Raw genomic sequence first — 22,837 nt, forward strand, 5'->3', positions numbered from 1 at the left:
TTCATGAGAAATTAAATGGTATTGGTTGATGAGCTATCTAAAATGTGCTTCCAGCCATACAGGCTTGCTCATTATTTTAGACAATTGCTAAATTTGCATTTTATTTTGAATTGCATCACTACAGAATAATTGAGATGAAAACAAGTTACTTACCTGTAACTACAGTGATCCAGTATAGTATCTTCCCAGCAGAAGCAGTTCTCCTCAGATTTTCCTAGCACAAATGAGAAGTAGGCATCCCAAATAGAGAACTGTCCTGACGGAGAGGAGGGTGGGTGCATGTGAATCTATGAAAGATACCAATACTAGATAACTGTAGTTGCGGGTAAGTAACTTGTTTTCTTATCCAGTATTGGGGTATCTTTCATAGATTCACATGCCTGAATCAGAATAGCAAGCAGTAAGCCCAATAATGTCTGTTGCTGACGGTGGGAGACAGAGTGTATATACCCCCAACACATCAGGGAAGGTTAGAAAATTATCAGAATATAGAAAAACATTTTAGAATGAAGTATTCATAGTACATTAACATACTGTGCAGTAATATTTGTCAATTAATGACCATAAACGTAATAGAGAATATGTTCATATTCGCACAAAATAAATGCAATATCAAAGACATTATAATTCTAACCTTAATGAAGAAGATGTCGAAGAACAGCTTGTCCCACCACTGCATCATTCTACGACGCAGACTGTAGGCAGTAGTGCTTTGTGAACGTGTGGACATTCTTCCATGTCGCAGCACGACAGAAGTTCTCCAATGTAACACCAGCAAATAATGCAGTTGAGGCCACCATAGTCCTGGTAGAATGCGCTTTGACCTTTCTATGCAAAGGTTTGTTGACTTTATCATGACAAAATTGGATAAGAGAAGCAATCCATCAAGCTACAGTTGCTTTCGTTACAGCTTGTCCCAATGTGGTTGGGCCATAGGCAACCAATAATTGATTGCATAGCCTAATGGCCTTAGTCTTCTGGAGGCAAAATTTTAGGCAGCATTTTACATCAAGAGCGTGCAAAGCTCTTTCCGCCGGCGTAACTGGATCCGTGAAGGAGGTTTGCAGCTTTACAAGCTGATTGAGATAGAATTGAGACGGTACTTTAGGAATGAATTTGGGACTTGTTCGTAATGTGACGTAATCCCTTGTGAAATGCAAAAAGGGTTCCGAAATGGTGAAGGCCTGAATTTTACCAACCCTTCGGGCTGAAGTAATAGCTAAAAAAATTGCTACTTTCCAGGTCAAAAACTTGAGTTCGGCCTTGTGAATTGGTTCAAATGGTCTCTTCGTTAGTTGAGATAAAACTGTGTTCAGTTCCCACTCCGGAGGTGGTGGCCGAATCGGAGGAAAGACTCGAAAAAGATCTTTTAAAAACTGTTTAATAAGTGACGGAGAACAAAGTGATGGTTTGTTAGAGCTTTTTCAGAATCTGGAAACTGCAGCGAGGTGAACTTTGATAGAGGAGAACACTAGTCCCGCTTTGGCTAGAGATAGCAGATAGGGAAGGATATCCTCCGGTGGAGTTTGGATTGGATGAACATCATTTGCCTCGCACCAATAACAAAAGCGTTTCCACTTTAAGCAAAACGTTTTGACTGTACACTGGGCATGGGATTTAGATCGAATTTCCCAATAGTCCTGAGATATTTTAAGATCCTTAAATTCTAGGAATTCAGGAGCCAGGCATGCAAGTGAAGCGACTGAGGATCTGGGTGTAGTATCTGACCTCTTTCCCTTGTCAACATTGAGAGTGTTCGGAAGTAGACGGACAGAGTGTTCTTGTGACAGTAGGAGTAACTCTTGGAACCAATACTGTCTCGGCCAGTGAGGTGCAATCAAGATGAGACTGCAGTGTTCTCTCTTCATCTTTTGAAGCACTTTCGGTATCAATGGTATTGGGGGGAAAGCGAACGCATAAATCCCTGACCATCGCATGGACAGGGCATTCCCTCTTGATCCCCGTTGAGAGAATCTGCTGGCATAGTAAAGGCATTTGCTGTTTTCTTTCGTTGCAAACAAATCTAGAGTTAGCTTGCCCCAAACTCGAAAGACCTTTTCCACCTGCTCCTACTCCAGCTCCCACTCGTGACATGCCGAGAGAGATCTGCTGAGGGTGTCGGCCAAAGTGTTTTGAAGCCCTTTGACATGGTCTGCTCTTAGGGTTATGCCATGTTGTGTAACCCACTCCCACAGCTCCTGAGATTCTTGTGATAGGGAGAGAGACCTTGTGAGAAAGTGCCATCTTTCTTGCCTTGCTATGCCCCCACTTTTTTCGGAATTGCTGATGTGCTTTGAATGAGTGTGCCCTGGCTCCTGCCAACCAGGTACCCAGGGCCTGTGTTCCTTCCCTAAAAACTGTGTTGAAACAAAACCCAATTGGCATCTCTGGCCACCTATCAGCCCTTAGTAAATGGTACCCTAGGTACCCAGGGCATGGTGACCAGAGAAGACCCCTAAGGGCTGCAGCACTTATTGTGCCACCCTTAGGGGACGTGTACCTAGGTACCCACACACTGCCTTTGGCAGGGTGCGTGCCTAGGTACAGAACTAAACAAACACATCCCTGTATGCCATGCCCACAAACCCACTGCCCTGGCATACATCAGTCACCCCTCTAGCTGGGTGCCCTATACCAGTGGTGTGGGCCCAGGTGTATGAGCCCTGTGCCCCTACAGTACCCAGGGCCATTCCTGGGCACTGTAAGTGCAGTGATGCCATTAAGAGTATATGGTGCTAGGAGGTTGTCATTACGAACTCCACAGTACCATAATGGCTACACTGAAGACTGACAAGTTTGGTACCAAACTTCTCAGCACATTAAACCTGCACTGATGCCAGTGTGAGATTTAATGTAAAATGCACCAGAGGGCATCTTAGAGATGCCGCCTGAAAATCTAACTTACAATCCATGTCTGGCTGAGTGACTTCAGAGGCTGCCACACAACAGACATGTTGCTGGACCCCTGGGTGGAGAGCCCCCCGCTCTCCTGGGCATGCAACAATGCACATCCTGGGCGAGGTGCTAGGTCTCCTCCCCCAGGATGGGCAGGGGGAAGCTTCAAAGGCATGCCGCCTCTGAGAGCTTCTCCAGTCCATTTGGTGTACCCAGCAACCAGCCCCCACCAGTCCTGCCCCCCACTCTGGCGGGAATACTGGCAGGAAAACTATGTCAGGAAGGAGGATGTGCCAGCCTGTGCCAACCCCTCCCTCAGGTGGGGGAGACGAGGTAAAGCACTACCCCAGGCTCTGGCCATCTTGACGGTGGGGAGCCGTGACCAATCACAGCTAGGCTCCTGCCCCCCCTCCCACAGGAGAGGAGCAGGCTAGGGGGTGTACGCACCCCAGGGCAGGGACCTATTGGTCCCTGTCCTTGCCCTACCTGTAACACCCCTAAATTTAGTATTTAGGGGCTCCCTCAACCTTCCTTCCTCAGATCCCGATACCAAAAAGAAAAAAGACGATCAAGAAGAACAAGACCCGCCGTGCAGCTGCTAACAAGAAATCGTCACCAGTCGCTTGGATTACGGAAACGCTCTATTGGCGGAAGTCGGAGAGACTCTTCTGGCCAAACTCCAGTTGGTGCAGAATACAGCTGCCAGAATGATCCTTAACCAACCGGCAGGTTCATCTTCAGCTCCGCTCTTGAAGGAGTTGCATTGGTTGGCAGTAAAGAAAATAACTTTTTTAAGATCTGCTGACTAACGTACAAGGCAGTCAATGAAATATGCCCTCTGTATTTACGGAATAAATTACGAAACTACATCCCAAGTAGGAATCTCAGATCAAGGGCTCATGATCTGCTTCAGATTCCTCGTATCCGGCGGGTCCGGACAGGAGGCAGAGCCTTTTCGTTTTTGGCACCAAAGTATTGGAACCAACTCCCGCCTGAACTACAGAAAACTACAAGTTATAATGTTTTAAGGAAACAGTTGAAAGTGTCTCTGTTTTAACAATTGGCTAGTCTACTCTTTACTTTTTCCTTCAGTTGTACGTCTATCTGGACAGCGCCGCAATGCCCCAACAGAACAACAACAACTGACTTGGCCTCAGCCCTACCGGCCTGTTGATCCTGGAACCTGCTCCTGCCTAAACCCGGCGACCCACGCGGACAGCAACCTTGGGACACCCAGAGGACCTGCCTGCCTGCCTTGACCCTCTTGAAGATTGGGACTCCTATCAGCAGAGGCTCTGTGCAACAACCCACCTGGTGCCCACCAGGAAGCTCCGGACCAGCCCACTCTGCACGAGCCGAGCCTGGGCCGGGCCAACCCAAACCAAGACCACGAGGACATCCCACCGGTGACTGGGACCCGAAGTCCAGTGCCCAAAGACCCTCCTCAACGAACCAGCCGACGCCTGCAGACTCAGAATCAGGGGCCACCCCAACCGTGACCAGCAGAGGGTAAGCTTTTCCGACACCTAAAGACACCCCTGCACCCGGCGCCCTACAGCGCCCTGTGCCTCCCTTTGGGGTACCTACCTGAGCTCCAAGATCCCAACTTACCTCTCGAAGTGCTGGTCGCCCCAGGAGAGTCTCCGTCACCGAGCCTGCAGCCTTTGTTCCCTTTTCAAGATCCTCATTGGATAACATTGAGTGCACAACGGTTCAAAAGCACCCTGCACCCAGCCGCCCGAGTGCCGCTGGCTGTGACCTCTTTGTCCTATCCTACTGCCCCACTTGCCCTGAGCAAGTGACCAGGAGCCCAGCTCCCAGAGCCACGTGGCCTGCTAGCCAGCAGTCACCAACCGAAGGCCCCCTTTCCCTCTTTGGAAATCATTGGGACTACCTACCTCTGCACCCGGCCGCCCCTGTGACGCTGGGATTGAACTAACTGTACTTACCTGACCCTTGGGGACCCCTGAGGCTATACCCAGAACCTTAACTTCACCAACCAAGTACTCACCTGGAAACCGGTAATTTACTTACCTGCCGTTGGATAACATTGACTCATTGTGACTCGAAAATTTTTCAAGTGTGAAGTTTTGAAATCTAAAAATATTCACATATAATCAGCCAAAGTCCGAATTCTGAAGTACTCACCTGGGATCAGGGGAGAAGCCAGTACTGTACCTTTCAGCCCAGTACTGAACTGTAAAAGTAATCCCTAGCGGGGATACCAGTAATCTGTATTTTCTCCATTGGAACCCATTGTTTGCTTTTCTATGAAATTTCTTCCAAGTGTCTACTTTTGAAAACCTGAAATATTCTTTACAAATCACACGAAATACTGAAACGCAATTACCTAACTGTTTTGAGTTACGACCCCAGTGCTGGCCCTAGGAGACCAGTACTGGATTACAAAAGTAATGCGATCGTACTTTACCTGCAACCTGAATTTTCTCCTATTGAATAACATTGTCAGATTTCCATTCAAAAGTTTCTAAGTGTGAACTTTTAAAACAGCTTTATATTCCTGAACATTCACTACGGTAACCAAAACGTTTTTGCTAATCTGGTTTCAGCTTAGACCCCAGGACTGAACCTAAAATCTAGTCCTGGGACTACTAAAGTGATCTATATAGTAATCAACTGTACTTACATGTGGAAAACCCATTTAGCTCAATGCTATAGTGCTTTTTAGGATTGTGGTGCTTACTGTCAATACTGTATTAATTGTGTACACAAACTTTATTGCTCCTTTGCAAAGTAATTACAGGAGAGAACTCATAACAAGAAAAGTATATTTTTATAACTGTTGGTTCTAAAAATAAAGCACCTATATTTGTGGATATAAAAACAATTGGCCTGGAGTTCAGTCCTTGAGTGTGTGAAACCTTTTGCTGACTGAGTGTGTACAACAAATGCTTTACACTGTCCTCTGGTACTGCCTTACTGCTAGACCAAGCTACCACTTTGGAGAGTAAGGTCAGTTCTGACTTTAACCTCTGTTATAACTCTGGGGTTGGTGGACTCTATACACACTGTACTTCATTCTAGTCCAGTATATATAGAGCCACTTTCTCACAGGCCCTCTTTTGGCTGAGCACCAACTACATTGTTCTTTTGCCCTGTTCTCCTGCCAAAACTCGAGAGATTCCTGCAAGACGCACCTCTGAACCTTTGACCTGAACCCTCTACATGTCTGCTACTCGATGGTGAGCCACCAAATGATGTGCATTGTATGTTTTTCTACTTTGCCAAATTTCTCCTTAGGAAATGCATTGTGTGCCATTCCGCACCCGTGGTTAACATTGCCTTTGAAACCGAATTGCATTGCAAAAGTATTTTCACTTACATCCCAAGTTTTACATCTTTTAAAATTGAATGGCTGTGGTAAAAGTATTTCTAGTTCTTCTGTAAATTCTTCCTATTGCACTAAATGTCTGACTGTTGCAATTGCTAAGTTCCATTGCGGCTGTTTTAACATCACAAAGTATTTTCAGTATAACTGTAAAGTATTTCTACTGCTTTTTGCGAACACAATTGACTGTACCTGAAAAGTATTGCTATTTTAAAATTGGTACTCACCTGAAACTGATTTCTCTTGGTTCTAGTAATAAAAGTAACAAAGTATTTTTTTAATACAAAACAATTGGTCTTGGATTTAGTCTTTGAGTGTGTGCAATCATTTCTTGCCTGAGTGTGTACAACAAATGCTTAACACAGCCCTCTGATAAGCCTGACTGATCAACCACACTACCACAAATGAGAATAAAGCATTATCTACTTTAACCTCTGTAAAGCCTCTGTGGACCCACTGGACTCTGTGCACATTATACCTTATTTGGGAATAGTAAATACAGAGCCAGCTTCCTACACTCACCTATCTGCAAATTTAAAGATACCGATTAATCTTTGTGGTAAAATGGGTGAGAGAAAGACATATCATCAAGTGGTTTATTTGTTTTTTCGTGAAACCCGATACACTGTTCCCTATCCTGGCTTTCCCGCTTGATCAAATTGTGTGATCTCAGGCAATTATTTTGTTTTGCTACACCTCCTTTTCTTCTTACCACATATGAGAACATCTTCAAATACATGAGTTCAGGATGTATGCTGTAGTGTGCACATGATAACTGACTTGCCTCTTGATTCACCACTGGCATCATTGTCGTTGGTTAAAGGGCATGAATATTTCTTTAAAAGTTATCACTTCTAATAAATGCCTCTCAATGTACTAATATTATCAAAAATACTAAGGTGAAATGTTTCCCTGTGGTAAAGCAATACATTTGTTTTAACATTTAGGACACTTTAACATATTTTTACATGATGTCTGTTGCACGATTTACATGCCAAACAGTTTCATGGCTTGCATAGGCTGGTAGAATCAACCTAAAGCATTGGTTCAGCTCGGAGTAGGCTCTCCTTTTAGTTTGTTTACTTACCCACCTCTTTTTAATATTACAGAGAATTTAGTGTTCTCTTTTGATCATATTTACAGCAATAAAAGGTATGTTGTGATCCAAGATGGTAGTGGCACCTAGATAATCTTCACAAATCTAATACAAAGGGACACTGTGCTGAAAACACATTGCCTTGCCACCATTTGTGGAAAGTTTTCTTAGGGATGGTGAACATAAACAGTCTTAAGAAGGGTAGGGCTTTGCTATCACACCACAAAAGCACTGTAATATTTCCTTAGAGTCCCTTCATAAACTCTGGATTTTAAACCAATTTTTGTGCAACTTGTGCTCTAAAATGAGCCACTTGCAGACATATTTCACAATTTTGTAGGTTTTTATTGGAGGGGAGAACTCCCTCCTCCCCAACCCTTTGAGAGGAAGCTGGGTTTGCCTGCTTCGCCAGCTCTGGTAAACACAAGGCAGGCATTTACGCCTCACCACTTTCAACGTTCACTAGCCACCACTAGTATACTTCAGTACAACTTGGAAACTGGCAAATGGGAGTATGTAAAGATGCATCAACTGAAGACTTCTTGGCAATCTCTACCAAGCCCTGCTGCCATCAAGTATCGTGGGCTGCCTACCTGGATCTATTCATTGCACTGCATGTCTGCGCATGCCTTGTCAGACAGCACTGTTGCTGCTATAGCAACAGCTCCTGTTTCATGACTATCAGAAAAAACAAAACATGCACTTCCTGAAACTCTACACACGATATGGATGACTTCTAATGAACCAAACATTACTTCTTGGAAAACACTATTCATCATGCTCACTCTGACCAGACCCAGTTTTGTGAACATGGAGATCCAAGTAACTGGAGCACCTATTTTGGCCACAGTGAGTGTGACACGGTTCTGGATACTATACCTGACAAAGTTACCCTCTTGTAATACTGTATCCCTTCTGACTAGTTGCTTCATATGCGTCTTTCCTAAGAGGAGTATGCCCATTTAATTTGCAGCGTACGTTTAACTCTAGTTACCCCAAGACTGGACTGAAGTTTTTTACCCTAGATATGTGCTCCCACCATCAGACATTTTGCTGAACACCCCCTCTCAATAACAATGTAAGGGCAGTGAGGTTGCCGAGACTAACAGAGGAAACTGCCAATTACACAGCTATTTCTTTGGGTCTGATAAAAAAGCATTGTGATTCCCAGAGGATTGTGAATTTGCAGAACAGAATGGCCCTGGACTTTGTCCTTTTTGCCCAGGGAGGTTTTTGTGCTCTGAATGCTGCTTTTCTATTCCAAACAAATCTCTTAGCATTCATACTCAGATAGATCACAATAAGCACAGCGTTAAGGCACTCCAAACTAATCAGGAAGAGTTGAGATTGATCATGGGACGGTTATGATCTTGGCTTACCACGTCTTTTGGAAAGTAGGGAATGAATATCTTCAAAATGTTTCTTGCAGTAATACTGATCATACTACCCTCCTACATGTTGATACAAATCATAATGTGCTTTATTTGTCCTATTGGTTCCAATAGAGGCATTGGGCGTGTATATCCACGAACCACTATGGATGATGCTACTGAGCAAGGTAATGATGAAACATGTAACAAAATGGAAATTGAGCCATAAATTACTAGACTAAATGGAATAAATCTGCTTTAAATTTGCACCTTCAGGTGCAAATGGGAAGGGATTGTAAACATAAGCCTAATTTTACACCTATTAGACTACAGCTTTTATATCAATCATGCTCTCCACATTTATAATGTCCAGCATTTTTACACCAAGATGAGCAGGGATTCTCCTCAGCGAGAGCCAAAGCTTTGCATTGACCTTGGCACTCGTTTGTGAGAAATGTTGAATCCTATTAGATCAGCAGATAAGCCACTACTGTATACCTTTTATTCAAGGTCCTTTTGACCATTTTCTCGTGCTCATGTCCTGGCTCCTGTTTGTAGTTTTGCTCTCACCAATGTGACGGACACCTCTACCTAACGGACACTGAGAAGGCTGAAAGAGTGATTTTATTTATCAACTCCCAATCAGAAGACACATCTACACAAGGGAAGTAGGATCATTTGGCTGGTGTCCTAACTGGTCCAATTCAGAAATAACTATACTTCCTGCTCCCTGATGTCAGACCCAAGATACCACTTGCAGATGTTGTGAGACTCTGACAGGGACATCATCCTTGGAACATTGTCGACATGGCCTCATCCCTGAGTCCAAAGGAGATGCCATTTGACCTACTAAAGAAGGGTTGTTTAAAAAATGAGGAACTCAGTAAATGATGAGATGAGTTCCGGTAAGGCAACACCATAGAAAGACCTGTCTAATTCCTTCATGAACAAACACCATCCATCACTTGTTCTTTTTACATTTGTCGCCCTACGTGAGAAGGGTATGCCCAGGTGTGTGTCTCGTGCTCACTGGACCACTGGATTCAAGATAGCCTGGCTGATAGAGGGGTGATACTAAGAAACCAGTTCCAGGCTGTTTGTTTCCAGTCCAGGGAGGACCTGTCCTGGCAGTTTAGGCTGGACTGTTCCAATGGGTAGCTGGGTCAACACTGATTTGCATATGGCTAGATCCACACTGAGTGGTGTGGTGAGCAATAAAACAATGGATTAAACCCAGATCTGTGACTGCGGGTGAAAGTGTGATTTGTTCAGCATTCTGTCCATCATTAGTTCTTTTTGCATTTTTTGCCCTAAGTGGGAAGGGTATGCCCAGGCATGGGTCCAGTGCTCACTGTGCCACTGGATTAAAGTAAGCCTGGCTGATGAGGGGGTGATTAAGCATGTGCGGATTTTGCGAATTGGCAATCCGCGAAATTGCGTATTTACGGATTCGCAATCCGCAAAATCCGCGAACTCTCGCGAATTTTGCGGATTCCTTTTTTTTTGTGTTCGCAAGTGTTTCTGCCATTTCGCGAGGGTTTTTTACCAGTTCGCAAACGCAAACTTAATTTTCGGGTAGCAACGGTCGCGACCATGTTGTTTCTACGTCTGGTTCATCACAGCACCCTCTGTTTCACCACTGCCACCCTCTGTTTCACCACTGCCACCCTCTGGCTCACCCATGCCACCCTCTAGTTCATCACTGTAGATTATGGGGGGAAAAGCACACCTGCCCTGCCTCAACTGACATGAATGAATTAGGGGCTGATTAATGTGTCACTGAATTTGAACTTCCAGGCTGGCAGGTGCTTCCTTATCTGTAATTGCTTTCTGTTGCAGTGTAATATTTTTAACAGGACCTTTGTTGTATACTTGTAGCTATTCTCTGAGCCTGCTGTGAGGGTCAGAGCAGGGTCATAGAATAGTTGCAAGTAGGCAACTGAACTCTGAAGGGGCCCCTCAGGAAGCACTACAGGGAATGGTTACTAATGATAAGATTGAACATTTCCACCTGCTGAGTGCTTTCAGTTTTGCAAAAATCCAAATATCCAGCAGCATCCACAAAAAGTAATCCTTCCAGGCACTACAGGGAATGGTTACTAATGATAAGATTGAACTTTTGCACCTGCTGAGTGCTTTCAGTTCTGCAAAAATCCAAATATCCAGCAGCATCCACAAAAAGTAATCCTTCCAGGTCAAGATCCAAATCAAAGTGACCAGCACATGAAGAAAGCACTGGTAGGAGCCTGCTGGACAGGAACAGGAAGTTGGAGACTGTGTGGCACTTCCTTCCCCCCCCCCCCCAAAATGGACTCCTTGCAAAAAAAAAGTGCAGGCAAATGTCAACCTGAGGAGTTATTCTGATAAAAATCATAATGTTCAAAGGTTTATGCTGCCTGCTGGTGGATCTCTGGTGCGAAATTGCAAATTTTGCAATCTCGCAATTGCAAGATTGTCGCTGCCCGCCGGATCTACGTGTTCGCAAGTGTTTACTCCTGCGAAATTGTATAGTATTCTAGTTGGCAAGTGCGACCAAGCAAAAAATCCGCTTCGCACGGATCTACGAATTTTCGGCAAGTTCGTGAGAGTTCGCGGATTGCGAATTTGCCGAAAATCCGCGAGCGGAACGGATTTTACGCCCATGCTTAGGGGTGATACCCTGAAATCGGTTCCAGGATGCTTGTTTTCAGTGCAGGGAGGACCTGGCCTGGCAGTTTGGGCTGGACTGTTCCAATGGGGAGCTGGGTCAAGACTGATTTGCATATAGCTAGAATAAAACAGGGGTGGTGGGGTGAGCAATGGATTAAAACCAAACCAGTGACTGGGGTGAATGTTGATTTGTTCAGTATTCCGCCCATCATTTGTTCTTTTTGCATTTGTTGCCCTAAGTTGGAAGGGTATGCCCAGACGTGGTGTGACAAAGTGGCTCTATATATACTGGACTATAAGGAAGTACAGTGTGTATAGAATCCACCAACCCCAGAGGCATAACAGAGGTGAAAGTCAGAACTGACCTTACTCTCCAAAGTGGTAGCTTGGTCGAGCAGTAAGGCAGTATCAGAGGACAGTGTAAAGCATTTGATGTACACACTCAGTCAGCAAAAGGTTTCACACACTCAAGGACTGAACTCCAGGCCAATTGTTTGTATATCCACAAATATAGGTGCTTTATTTTTAGAACCAACAGTTATAAAAATATACTTTTCACATTACGAGTACTCTCCTGTAAATACTTTGCAGTGGAGCAACAAGTTGGCACACACAATAATCACAGGTTACTATAAAGCAATACAGTTCTGCAACACACTCTAGCATTGAGCTCAATGGGTTTTCATAGGAAAGTACAGTTGATTACTTTATGGATTACTTTGGTAGTTCCAGGACTAGATCTTGGTTTCAGTCCTGGGGTCTAAGCTGAAACCAGATTAGCAAAAATGTTTTAGTTACAGTGATGATTTTTCATGATTATAAAGCTGTTTTAAAAGTTCACACTTAGAAACTTTTCGAGCTGATTCTCACAATGTTATCTAATGGGAGGAAAGTCAGGTTACAGGTAAAGTATGATCGCGTTACTTTTATAACCCAGCACTGGTCTCCTAGGGCCAGCACTGGGGGCTTAACTCAAAATAGGTAGATAATTGCGTTTCAGTATTTCGTACGATTTTTAAAGAATATTTGCAGTTTTCAAAAGTAGACACTTAGAAGAAATTTCATAGAAAAGCAGACAATGGGTTCCTATGGAGAAAATACAGGTTACTAGTAAACCCGCTAGGGATTACTTTTGTGGTTCAGTACTGGGCTGAAATGTACAGTACTGGCTTCTCTCCTGATCACAGGTGAGTATTTTCTAATTCGGACTTTGGCTGATTTTCTAGGAATATTTTCAGTTTTCAAAACTTCACACCGAAAATTTTTGAGTCAAAAATGGGTCAATGTTATCCAATGGCAGGTAAGTGAATTACCGATTTCCAGGTGAGTACTTGGTTGGTGAAGTTAGGGTTCTGGGCAACCACTCAGGGGTCCCCCGGGGTCAGGTGAGTACAGTTAGTTCAGTCCCAGCGGCGCAGGGGCGGCCGGGTGCAGAGGTTGGTAGGCCCAATGTTATCCAATGAGGGAAAGGGGGCCTTCGGTTGGTGGCTGCTGGCTAGCAAGCCACGCTGCTCTGGGAGCTGGGCTCCTGGTCACTTGCTCTGGGCAAGGGGGGAAGTAGGATAGGGCCAAGATGTCACAGCCAGCGGCACTCGGGCGGCTGGGTGCATGGTGCTTTTGAGCCGTCGGGCGCTGAATGTTATCCAATGAGGATCTTGAGAAAGGAGCAAAGGCTGCAGGCTCGGGGACGGTGACTCTCCAGGGGCTACCAGCACTTCGAGAGGTAAGTTGGGATGCTGGAGCACAGGTAGGTACCCCAAAGGGAGGCGTAGGGGGATGTAGGGCGCCGGGTGCAGGGGTGTCTTTGGGTGTCGGAAAAGCTTACCCTCGGCTGGTCGCTGTTGGGGTGGCCCCTGGTTCTGAGTCTGCAAGCGTCGGCTGGTTCATCGAGGAGGGTCTCTGGGCACTGGACTTCGGGTGCCAGTCGCCGGGGGGGATGTCCTCGTGGTCTTGGTTCGGGTTGGCCCGGCCCGCGCTCGGCTGGTGCAGAGTGGGCTGGTCCGGAGCTTCCTGGTGGGCACCAGGTGGGTTGTTGCAGCAGAGCCTCTGCTGATGGGAGTCCCAATCGTCGAGAGGGTCAAGGCAGGCAGGTCCTCTAGGTGTCCCAAGGTTGCTGTCGGCGGTGGTCGCCGGGTTTAGGCAGGAACAGGTTCCAGGAGCAACAGGCCAGTAGGGCTGGGGCCAAGCCAGTTGTTGTTGTTGTCCTGTTAGCAGCTGCATGGCGGGTCCTCTTCTTCTTGATCTTCTTTCTTCTTTTTGATATCGGGATCTGAGGAAGGAAGGTTCAGGGAGCCCCTAAATACTACATTTAGGGGCGTTACAGGTAGGGCAAGGTCAGGGACCAATGGGTCCCTGTCCTGGGGTGAGTACACCCCCTAGCCAGCTCCTCTCCTGTGGGAGGGGGGCAGGAGCCTAGCTGGGATAGGGCAGGACTCCCCATCTACAAGATGGCCAGAGCCCGGGGTCATGCTTCACCTCGCCTCCTCCACCTGAGGGGTAGAGTTGGCACAGGTTAGCACACCCCCTTCCTGACGTAGTTTTTACCGCCAGTCTTCCCGCCAGAGTGGGGGTAGGACTGGTGGGGGGCTGGTTGCTGGGTACAGCAAATGGTCTGGGGAAGCTCTCAGAGGCGGTATGCCTTTGAAGCTTCCCCCTGTCCATCCTGGGGGAGGAGACATAGCACCTCGCCCAGGATGTGCTTAGTTGCAGACCCAGGAGAGCGGGGGCTCTCCACCCAGGGGTCCAGCAACATGTCTGCTGGGTGGCAGCCTCTGCAGCCACTCAGCCCAGACGTGGATTGTAGGTTCGGGTTTTTGGAGGGCATCTCTAAGATGCCCTCTCGTGCCCGTTACATTAAATTCCACACTGGCATCAGTGCGGGTTTAATGTGCTGAGAAGTTTGGTACCAAACTTGTCAGTCTTCAGAGAAGCCATTATGGTGCTGTGGGGTTCGTGAATGACAACCTCCAAGCACCATATACTCTTACATGGCAACACTGCACTTACAGTGCCCAGGAATGGCCCTGGGTACTGTAGGGGCACAGGGCTCAGGCACCTAGGCCCTCACCTCCGGCATAGGGCACCCAGCTAGAGGGGTGACTGAAGTATGCCAGGGCAGTTGGTTCTGTGGGCATGGCACACAGGGATGTGTGCCATGTCGACTCTTGCTTTAATTCTGTAGCTAGGCACTCAGCCTGCAAAGGCAGAGTGTGGGAGCCAGGGTACAGGGCCCCTGAAGGTGGCACAATAAGTGCTGCATCCCTCAGGGGTCTTCTCTGGTCACCATGCCCTGGGTACCTAGGGTACCATTTACTAGGGGCTGACAGGGGCCAGAGATGCCAATTGGGTATTTTGTTTCAGCATAGCTTTTCTTTGTAGGGAAGGAACACAGGCCCTGGGTACCTGATTGGCAGGGACCCAGGGCACACTCAGTCAAAGTACATCAGCAGTTCAGAAAAAAGTGGGGGCATACCAAGGCAAGAAAGATGGCACTTTCTCACACGTGGGTCCTGTGCTCACTGTGCTACTGAATTTAAGTAAGCCACCTTATGAGGGCTAATACCCTGAAACTGGTCCCAGGATGTTTTTTTTCGGTCCAGGGCGGACCTGGCCTAGCAGTTCAGGCTGGACTGTTCCAATGGGGAGCAGGGTTTAGAGTGATTTGCATATGGCTGGGCCCAAACTGGAGTGGCGTGGTGAGCGGAAAAAAACAACGGATTAAATCCAGATCTGTGACTAGGGGTGAATTTCTGATTTGTTCAGCATTCTATCCATCATTTATTCTTTTTGCATTTGTCGCCCTAAGTGGCCAGACATGGGTTGCATGCTCACTGTGCCACTTGATTCAAGTAAGCCAGGCTGATGAGGGGTGATACCCCGAAACCGGTCCCAGGATGCTTGTTTCAGGATCAGGGAGGGCCTGGTCTGGCAGTTCAGGCTGGACTGTTCCAATGGGGAGCAGGGTCAAGACTAATTTGCATATGGCTGAGTCTAAACTGGGGTGGCACGGCGAGCAAAAAAGGGATGGATTAAACCCAGATCTGTGACTGGGGTGAATGTTTGATTTGTTCAGCATTCTGTCCATCATCTGTTATTTTATGTTATTTAAGCTTGTTAAGCGCACAAATACGCTGAGGTGTCTTGGCGCTGAAGTTAAATGTAAACACAACTGGATCATTACCGAACTCTGGAAAAAAGCAAGTTTTAAGACTCTTCCTAAAAGATGATAATGATCTTGCTAACCTAATATGTTCTTTTTGCACTAAATCAAATAGAGCACATATGTAAAGACTCACAGAAAGATTTAGACACAACCTATCACAATGGGCTAATTCTAAGCAAGCAGTCATTTGACACTGTGGCCAGCATTTTCATCCTTCTGCTCTATCGCCTTCAGAAATGTTCCAAACCTGGTACATGTTACCAATACACCTCCTCAACCAAGACGTATGACTGGACAAATCTGAACATCCTCAGCCCCCAATTTCACACTAAAGAACTTAGCTAGCATGATTCAATATTTCCTAGTACATTGTAACAATGCCAAAGCTGCCATTAACAAATGAGGGACTGTCGTGAGAGTGCTGAATTGGGGAGTAGGTAAATATTTTGTAGTTTAAGTGTACATTTTAACATCTTCACCAGTCCATCATCTTTATTCATTCAGGACTGCCTCCCTTTCTTGCCTGGCATATCGTAGTGTCCCTTTAACAAAGAAAGTGGCATAACATCAATGTATTACATAAACACCAGAGGGCTCACCTTCTCTCCTTTTGGCCCAGGGTCTCCAACTGCTCCAGGGTCCCCAACATCACCCTATGAAACAAAGAATGTAATATTTTAAAGAACTGTAATACTTACTTTAAATAGGGTGACATCCTTTTCATCACCGTTGTTGCAAATGATTCTTGACTGACAGGTCTCAATTCATAATTTTTTTTCTTTTAGTCACTGTGTCTTACTCCAGGCATAGGTGTGACTTATTCATTGTCTCAAATAAACATTTTCTTTGGAGTAAGCATGCATTTTTACTGGAAATTTATGAGTACGTTACACTTAAGTTAAGAGTGGTCTTCTACTACAGGTGCAGAATGAGCTATGTGGCACATCTCAGGTAAATTCCCCAAGTCTCCCTCCACTCATAAGGGGTCACCATCTTATTTTTCCCCACAGCATTTGGGTTCTCTACCTCAGAATGTCAATCAGACATTATTGATCATAGCAGGCATGCGCCACATAGGGACATAAGTAGGACTGAGTCACGAGGAGAGTTTGGCTCAAATAGAAGGATAACGTCTTCCAAAATGCAGCATTAGAAGCCTTTGAAAAATGTTTACTAGTGTATTAAAATCCACTTCTCTGTACTGCAATTCTCGCATTCTCCTCCATGTGTGCCCTACCTCTTTTCCTGCTTCTCCAGGCACACCCACCAATCCCTTTGGTCCTTCAGTTCCTATCTCCCCAGGGGGTCCTTGAGGTCCTGGATTCCCAGGGTCTCCTGCATCTCCCTAAAGAGAGGATAAAAACACTTTAAATGAGATCATGTGATACTCCGGAACTCTGGCAGCTCAACATCTCAACGGGAAAACACATGAAAGTGAAGTCAGACCATCAGCTTTGCAGGTTGATTGTGACACTAACCTGGTCACCTTTTTCCCCATGTGGCCCTTCTGTACCTGGTGGCCCCGGGACACCCTGCAAAAGTTGATATAAGCAACATGTGATTATGGTCAGGTTGCAACAAACATAAAAGATTGTGAGCACAACCAATTATGGAAAAAAAGATAAGACACAATGACATTTCATCATCACCTGCATCTTGATGGCAAACAAAACATCTATTTGTAAAAAAATAAATCATGTGTTTGATAGTAGTCTACTACACAAATACCTTAACAATAGTAGTGAAACGTCTTGAAAACTGTAATAAATTATTATAATTAAAGGGGGGAATAAAACCAATGTGAATGTGGATAAAAATACCCTTTTAAGCTGCTCACATTATGATGTTACTTAATAACATCTAAGGAATAACTATAAGTTAGCAGAAAAGTGTTAAACCACTTTTATTTATGTTTCTTCATGACATAGGGATTTGAAGTGTCAAAATAGATAGATCACCCCGAAAGAGGAAAAGGCTATATAGTGTGCTGAGCTGTTACCTGGGATCTTGCCACCCCTGATGAGTAGCTTTTCAAGCCAAGAACAGAATCAAAGCCAGCATACACTAAAGAGCAGGCCATGGATTTCAGCGAACAATGAAAGCATGAAATATTGTCTCAAGGATGTGCGTGTAAAATTGGAAGAAACAATATAGTAAAAGAGAAGTAGGGTAAAAATCAATGACACCGTCAATGTTTCAATGTTTACAAACTTATATGTACAAAAAATTAGTCTGGTCCTTCATTGGGTTAGTAAAAATGTAGAAGGGAAAATATCTATATTCCATAGGTATGAATAAAGAAATCAGCATTGCAGTAAACAAAGTATCTATGGGAAGGGAAGAATAAGCAAAAACAAAAGTGAAAAACAAACTACTGTGAAGCCTTGCCAAAATGTTGGATAAAGAAGCAGGATAAGATTAGATACATCCCACTGTAGCTTGAAACCGTAGTCCACTACTCGCCAAAGACTGAAGAGGAGAAAGGCAAACAGAGGAACAGGGATGACAGCAAATTATAGCAGTGGTAGCAAAGGTAGCAAACTAATGAGCTCACTTGACAGTGTTGACCCTGTTCTTGACTTTACCACTGACATCCCAGGACTTCAGGTACTATTGCAATCCAATGAGGACAGCCAAGTTACTCCCTTTGTACCCCAAACTCTCCAAGGGTAGCTAGGTTCAGCAGTCAATAATTACTCCAGTTGGAACTCAGCTGCGTTACAGACAGGGTAACCTGACAAAAAGTGAATGTCAACAGAGAAGGTGACCATATCTTATGTTTTCTGGTATGCCCTTAGGAAAATATCCATGGACCAAGAAGCGAATAATGTACTCAAAGATGCAGGCAAGTGAAAGGGGTGACATGACACCCCTTTCACTTATCGCCGCCAAGAACAAATCTGGCAGAGACACTTTGACCCGATTGAAAGAGATAATCATAAGAGGAAGTTAGCGGAATACAAAGCAGCCATCAAAGAAGAAAAATCATTTTATTCTCAGAAGACAGAAACGCTTAAGTCTCCTGGAGGACTATTTAGAGTGGTTAATCTTCTTTCCGCTATGCCTGCTGCATTATACAACAACAGCTCGCAGGATTTCTGTGATAGGATGGCCAAATACTTCCACTCCAAAGTTCTTGACATTCATTCGTCTTTGGACAGCCTTAATTTTGAACTTTCTAACACGGCCCAAATGACTAATTCCTCGCTCCACAACCTTCCTAATACGGAAACGAGGGAAGTAGGGCTGTCCTCTTTGTTTCCTTTATCTCATGAACAGACTGATCAGCTCCTTGGGGGAACCACATCTGGGTCCCCACTGGTACCCTGCCCCTTGAAGTTTATGAAACTGGTAAGGGAGCTTATTGTGCCCCACTTAACTTCAATTCTCAATCAGGTCATCTCCTCGTGACGGTATCCTCTTAGCTGGAAAAGTGGGGGGGAATCATGCAAAAAGGGGCACTTTCCTACAATGTGTCAATGGTTTTGAGAATGGTAGTGTGGCAGTTGGAGTGGGTGTATGAAAGGTTCTATTGGGATGAGTCGATGCGTCAGAGATTCTGTGGATGATGTCATCAGCTATGTCATCAGTGATGTTATCAATTGCGTCACTGACCATGTCATGTGTGAAATTAATATGCGAGGTAATAAGCAGTGCATAGGAGGAGGGCGCAGGTAATAGCTAGCTCAGCTAACTATAATTAATGAATTTTTCTGGTTTTGTACGAGTGACACTTGAGCCTAACTATAACAGCTCTGTAACCTTTGGTTTTTTCAGTGAATTTCTACGTTTTTTTAAATGCTAATTCCCAACCATGACATCCCTGTTATCTTTGGTTCTTTTCTGTGAATTTCTATGGTTTTTTAACTAGTAGTCGTGTTTGCAGCAGGCATGGCCCATGCAGATAAGAGTGGTGGGTCAGGCTTGACGGCGATGAGGGAAACCTAAATAAAAAAATAAAAAACACTTACCTTGCACTCGATGTATCACCGACTGATGAAGCGAGTGCAAGGTAGGTGGTTTTCTTTTTTTTAATTAAAATTTCCCTCGTCATCGTCTATCGACTCCTCCCCCCCCCTGGTTTGCAAAGTGGTGGAGAAAGGAGCCTGGGCCTACGACCATCTCCCAGGAATCCTGCTGTGTAGGACTTCCAGGAGGTACCAGCAGGGCTTCTTGACCACCAAGGTCCCTCAGGAGTAAAGTGGACTTCATCCCCATCCAGTAGCGCACCATGAGACGTGTTTGCAGAGTGGTGGAGAAAGGGGGCTTGGCCTCCGAAGACCTCTTATCAATCCTGCTGTGTGGGACTTATTGGAGATAACAGGAGGGGTAGATGGCCTGCAAGGATGTCCTTGGGGGCAAACTACACCTCCTATTACCTCCAGTAAAGCCCACACAGCAGAATTGCCTGGACCTGCTAGAAAGCCACACACCCTTTCTCTACCACTCTGCAAACGCTCCTCCTGGTGCACTACTTGTTGGGGGAATTAGTCCACTCTAGCCCTGAGGCCCTCAGGAGGCAAGAAGACCTCATCAGCCCACCAGCAGTGTGCTGAGAGGCGCGTTTGCAGAGTGGTGAAGAGAGGAGACGTGGCCTACGACCACCTATCAGTAACCCCATGGGTGTGGGACTTACTGGCAGTAACAGGAGGTCTTGTTGGCCCCTAAAGACCCTCAGCAACCAAGGGAGCTTCGTCCCCAACCAGGAGTGTGCCAGGAGGTGCGTTTGCAGAGTAGTGGAGAAGGGGGTGGGCCTCTGGAGAGTTATCAGGTTTTTTTCTTTTCTTCTTTTTTAGGAAGGGGAGCTGTGTGCCCCACACGCCCCTTCCCTGGACTATTTCAGCCCCAGGGACACCATCCTGCGAGGGATGGTCCTTTTTTTAAAAATCTTATTTTTGTTTAAAAAAACTGAGATCGACGCAAGAGGGACCATCATAAGTCTTGGAGCTGCAATGGAAGTTACTGCAGAACCCGATAGTGAGTTGCAAGGCGGAGGATGGATTTGTTGGTGGTAACCCAACTGGAGGCCTGTGTGGATCCTTGGGACCTGAAGGTGTGTCGCAAGGACCTAGAAGAGTGCCAAAAATCCAAAGCATGGCCTCCCAAAAAGTCTGGACTAAACTGGAGACTGGGAGGCATGGTTACATGGCACCTTGATACCCTCACATCTTCTTTTTAGATAGAGAGTGGTGGTATGAGTTTGAGTCCCGCTTTACTATCTTGTTTTCACTTCGATTTGGACTTGGCAGGATTGGCATTGAGAATGGAAAGGAGTCTGTGCCCTCAATATAGAGTGGTACTTGTGTGGCTTCATATGATGTTCAGCGACATACAGCTTCACTTCACAGTCCCAGAGTGCCTTTGGGTGCAAGAGGGCACATTCTTCACATGACTTGGAGTCCTCGCCTGAGCCCAAAATATCAGAGGCACACCCCTCATGCGGGATTGTCACCAGCATCTGTTCATGACATTCGCTGCATGATTTGTACCTGGTAGTTTTAGGTGGGGACATCATTCTCATGCACACTGGAATTCTATTTGAAAAACGCGTCAAACTTAAAAAGGGCAGTAGAGCTCCAGATCTGTGTGAAAAAAACATGGAAAGAAGGAAATGACGTTGACGTGTAGGGGCAGCATTTATAGGCCCCGCCACTCATTCACTTACAGGGCAGAACAGAATCAACGTGGAGCGACATGAAAACACCTAGCAGTGTAAGAGCACTGCTATGAAAAAATAGGACCCAGTTTGGGGGCCTGGGGGAATATTCTAAAGGTGAGTAGTATGCAGTTAGAAGTATCTATCAGAAATGTTATGTATTTAGGTAAACATATTTATATAAACACATCTAAACATGTTGATCTTTAAATTTAAATGACAAAAAAAACAGAGGCTAGTGGGTAAAAATAAAGAGAAAGAGACAGAGTAACAGAAGGCTAAAGAGAGGGAGAGGGCTTTATCTTATTAAGACACACATTGCCAATAACAGATCTCACTTATGTGAGAGCTATTGGCTTTGTCAATGTCGTTTAGCCATGTTGTAAAGCAGCGTGTTGTTGTACAGCAGCTGCTGTTCAGCGTGGCTAAATTTTAGTGGCGTGCAGGAGAGTGGAGTAGAGCGATGTAAAGTGGAGAGTCATACTTTGGTATAGAGTGGCATAGAGTAGAACGGCAAGGAGTGGATTGACAGAGTGGAGTGCATAGAGTGGCACAGAGTAAGTGTTGTAGATTGGAGTGGGGGAGAGTGGAGTGGAATGGCATGGAGTGACCTATAGTGATGCAGAGTGGAGTGGAATGGCACAGAGTGGCATACAGTGGAGTGGCGCAGAGTAGAGTGGCATGGAGTAGAGTGGCGTGGAGTAGAGTGGCATGGAGTAGAGTGGCGTGGAGTAGAGTGGCGTGGAGTAGAGTGGCGTGGAGTAGAGTGGAGTAGAGTGGGATGGCGTAGAAGACCATTGTGTGGAGTCAAGTGGAGTGGGGTAGAATGGAGTAAAGTGGTAAAGAGTGAGTGGTCTAGAATGGCATTGAGTGGAGTGGTGTAGAATGGCATTGAATGGAGTGGTGTGGAGTGACGTAGAGTGGAGTGACGTAGAGTGGCGTAGAATGGAGTGGTGTGAAGTGGCATAGAGGGGCATGAGTAGAGTGATAGAGTAGATTTGTATAGGTATAGAATAGAATGGTGTAGAGTGTCATACAGTGAGGTGGAGTGGAATAGAGTGGCATAGAGTGCAGTGGCATAGAGTGAATCTAACCCACACCTAATGGTGAGCTTTGCTGCATCTCTCCCATCTTTCAGTGCCTGGGAGAGCATGGCCCAGGTCTTTTGCGGAACCTGTCGCAGCACTTGTGCAACCGTTTTCCACAGGGTGTGTGAGAAGAACAAGTTACTTACCTTTGGTAACGCATATCTGGTAGAGGCTCTTTCTAGCTGCACATTCCTTACCTTTTAATTATCCAGGCATCAGGCTGGATCCGGAAACCAGCTTCCCCTTGAGAGAGGTAAGAATTACCTTCAATGCCAATCGAATCACCTAGAGCTCCAACAGATTAATATGGAGCCCCGTCTCTGCCGGAGACCAGTGTTGACTGATCTCCACCTCTCCCAGATGGCCGCCCATCCCAGAAGTGAGGTGAGGCATCTGTCATGACTATGAAATCTGGTTGGGGAAGGGAGAAGGGTCTGCCATTGACCCAATCGCAGTTTGTCAACCACCACTACAGATCTATTGCAGTTCCTTCCGCGATCTGGACCAAATCGGTGAGATTTCCACGATGCTTTGGACTTCAGGACTCACTTCAGGACCCACTTCAGAGACTG

At 45.6% G+C, this 22,837-nt stretch overlaps 1 protein-coding gene across 1 annotated transcript in view; it reads right to left on the reverse strand.

The window, feature by feature from the left end:
- Positions 1–22,837, reverse strand: part of LOC144752426 (uncharacterized) — a 1,170,660-nt gene that overhangs the window by 306,438 nt on the left and 841,385 nt on the right. The window contains exons 41-43 of the mRNA XM_078640356.1: positions 17,000–17,053; positions 16,759–16,866; positions 16,121–16,174 (exon numbers count right to left, since the gene is read on the reverse strand). Coding sequence (XP_078496482.1) covers positions 16,121–16,174; positions 16,759–16,866; positions 17,000–17,053 — 216 coding nt within the window. The remainder of the gene's footprint in view (positions 1–16,120; positions 16,175–16,758; positions 16,867–16,999; positions 17,054–22,837) is intronic.

This window comes from Lissotriton helveticus, chromosome 5_1 (genome assembly GCF_964261635.1).
Source record: "Lissotriton helveticus chromosome 5_1, aLisHel1.1, whole genome shotgun sequence".
Classification (NCBI taxonomy): domain Eukaryota; kingdom Metazoa; phylum Chordata; class Amphibia; order Caudata; family Salamandridae; genus Lissotriton; species Lissotriton helveticus.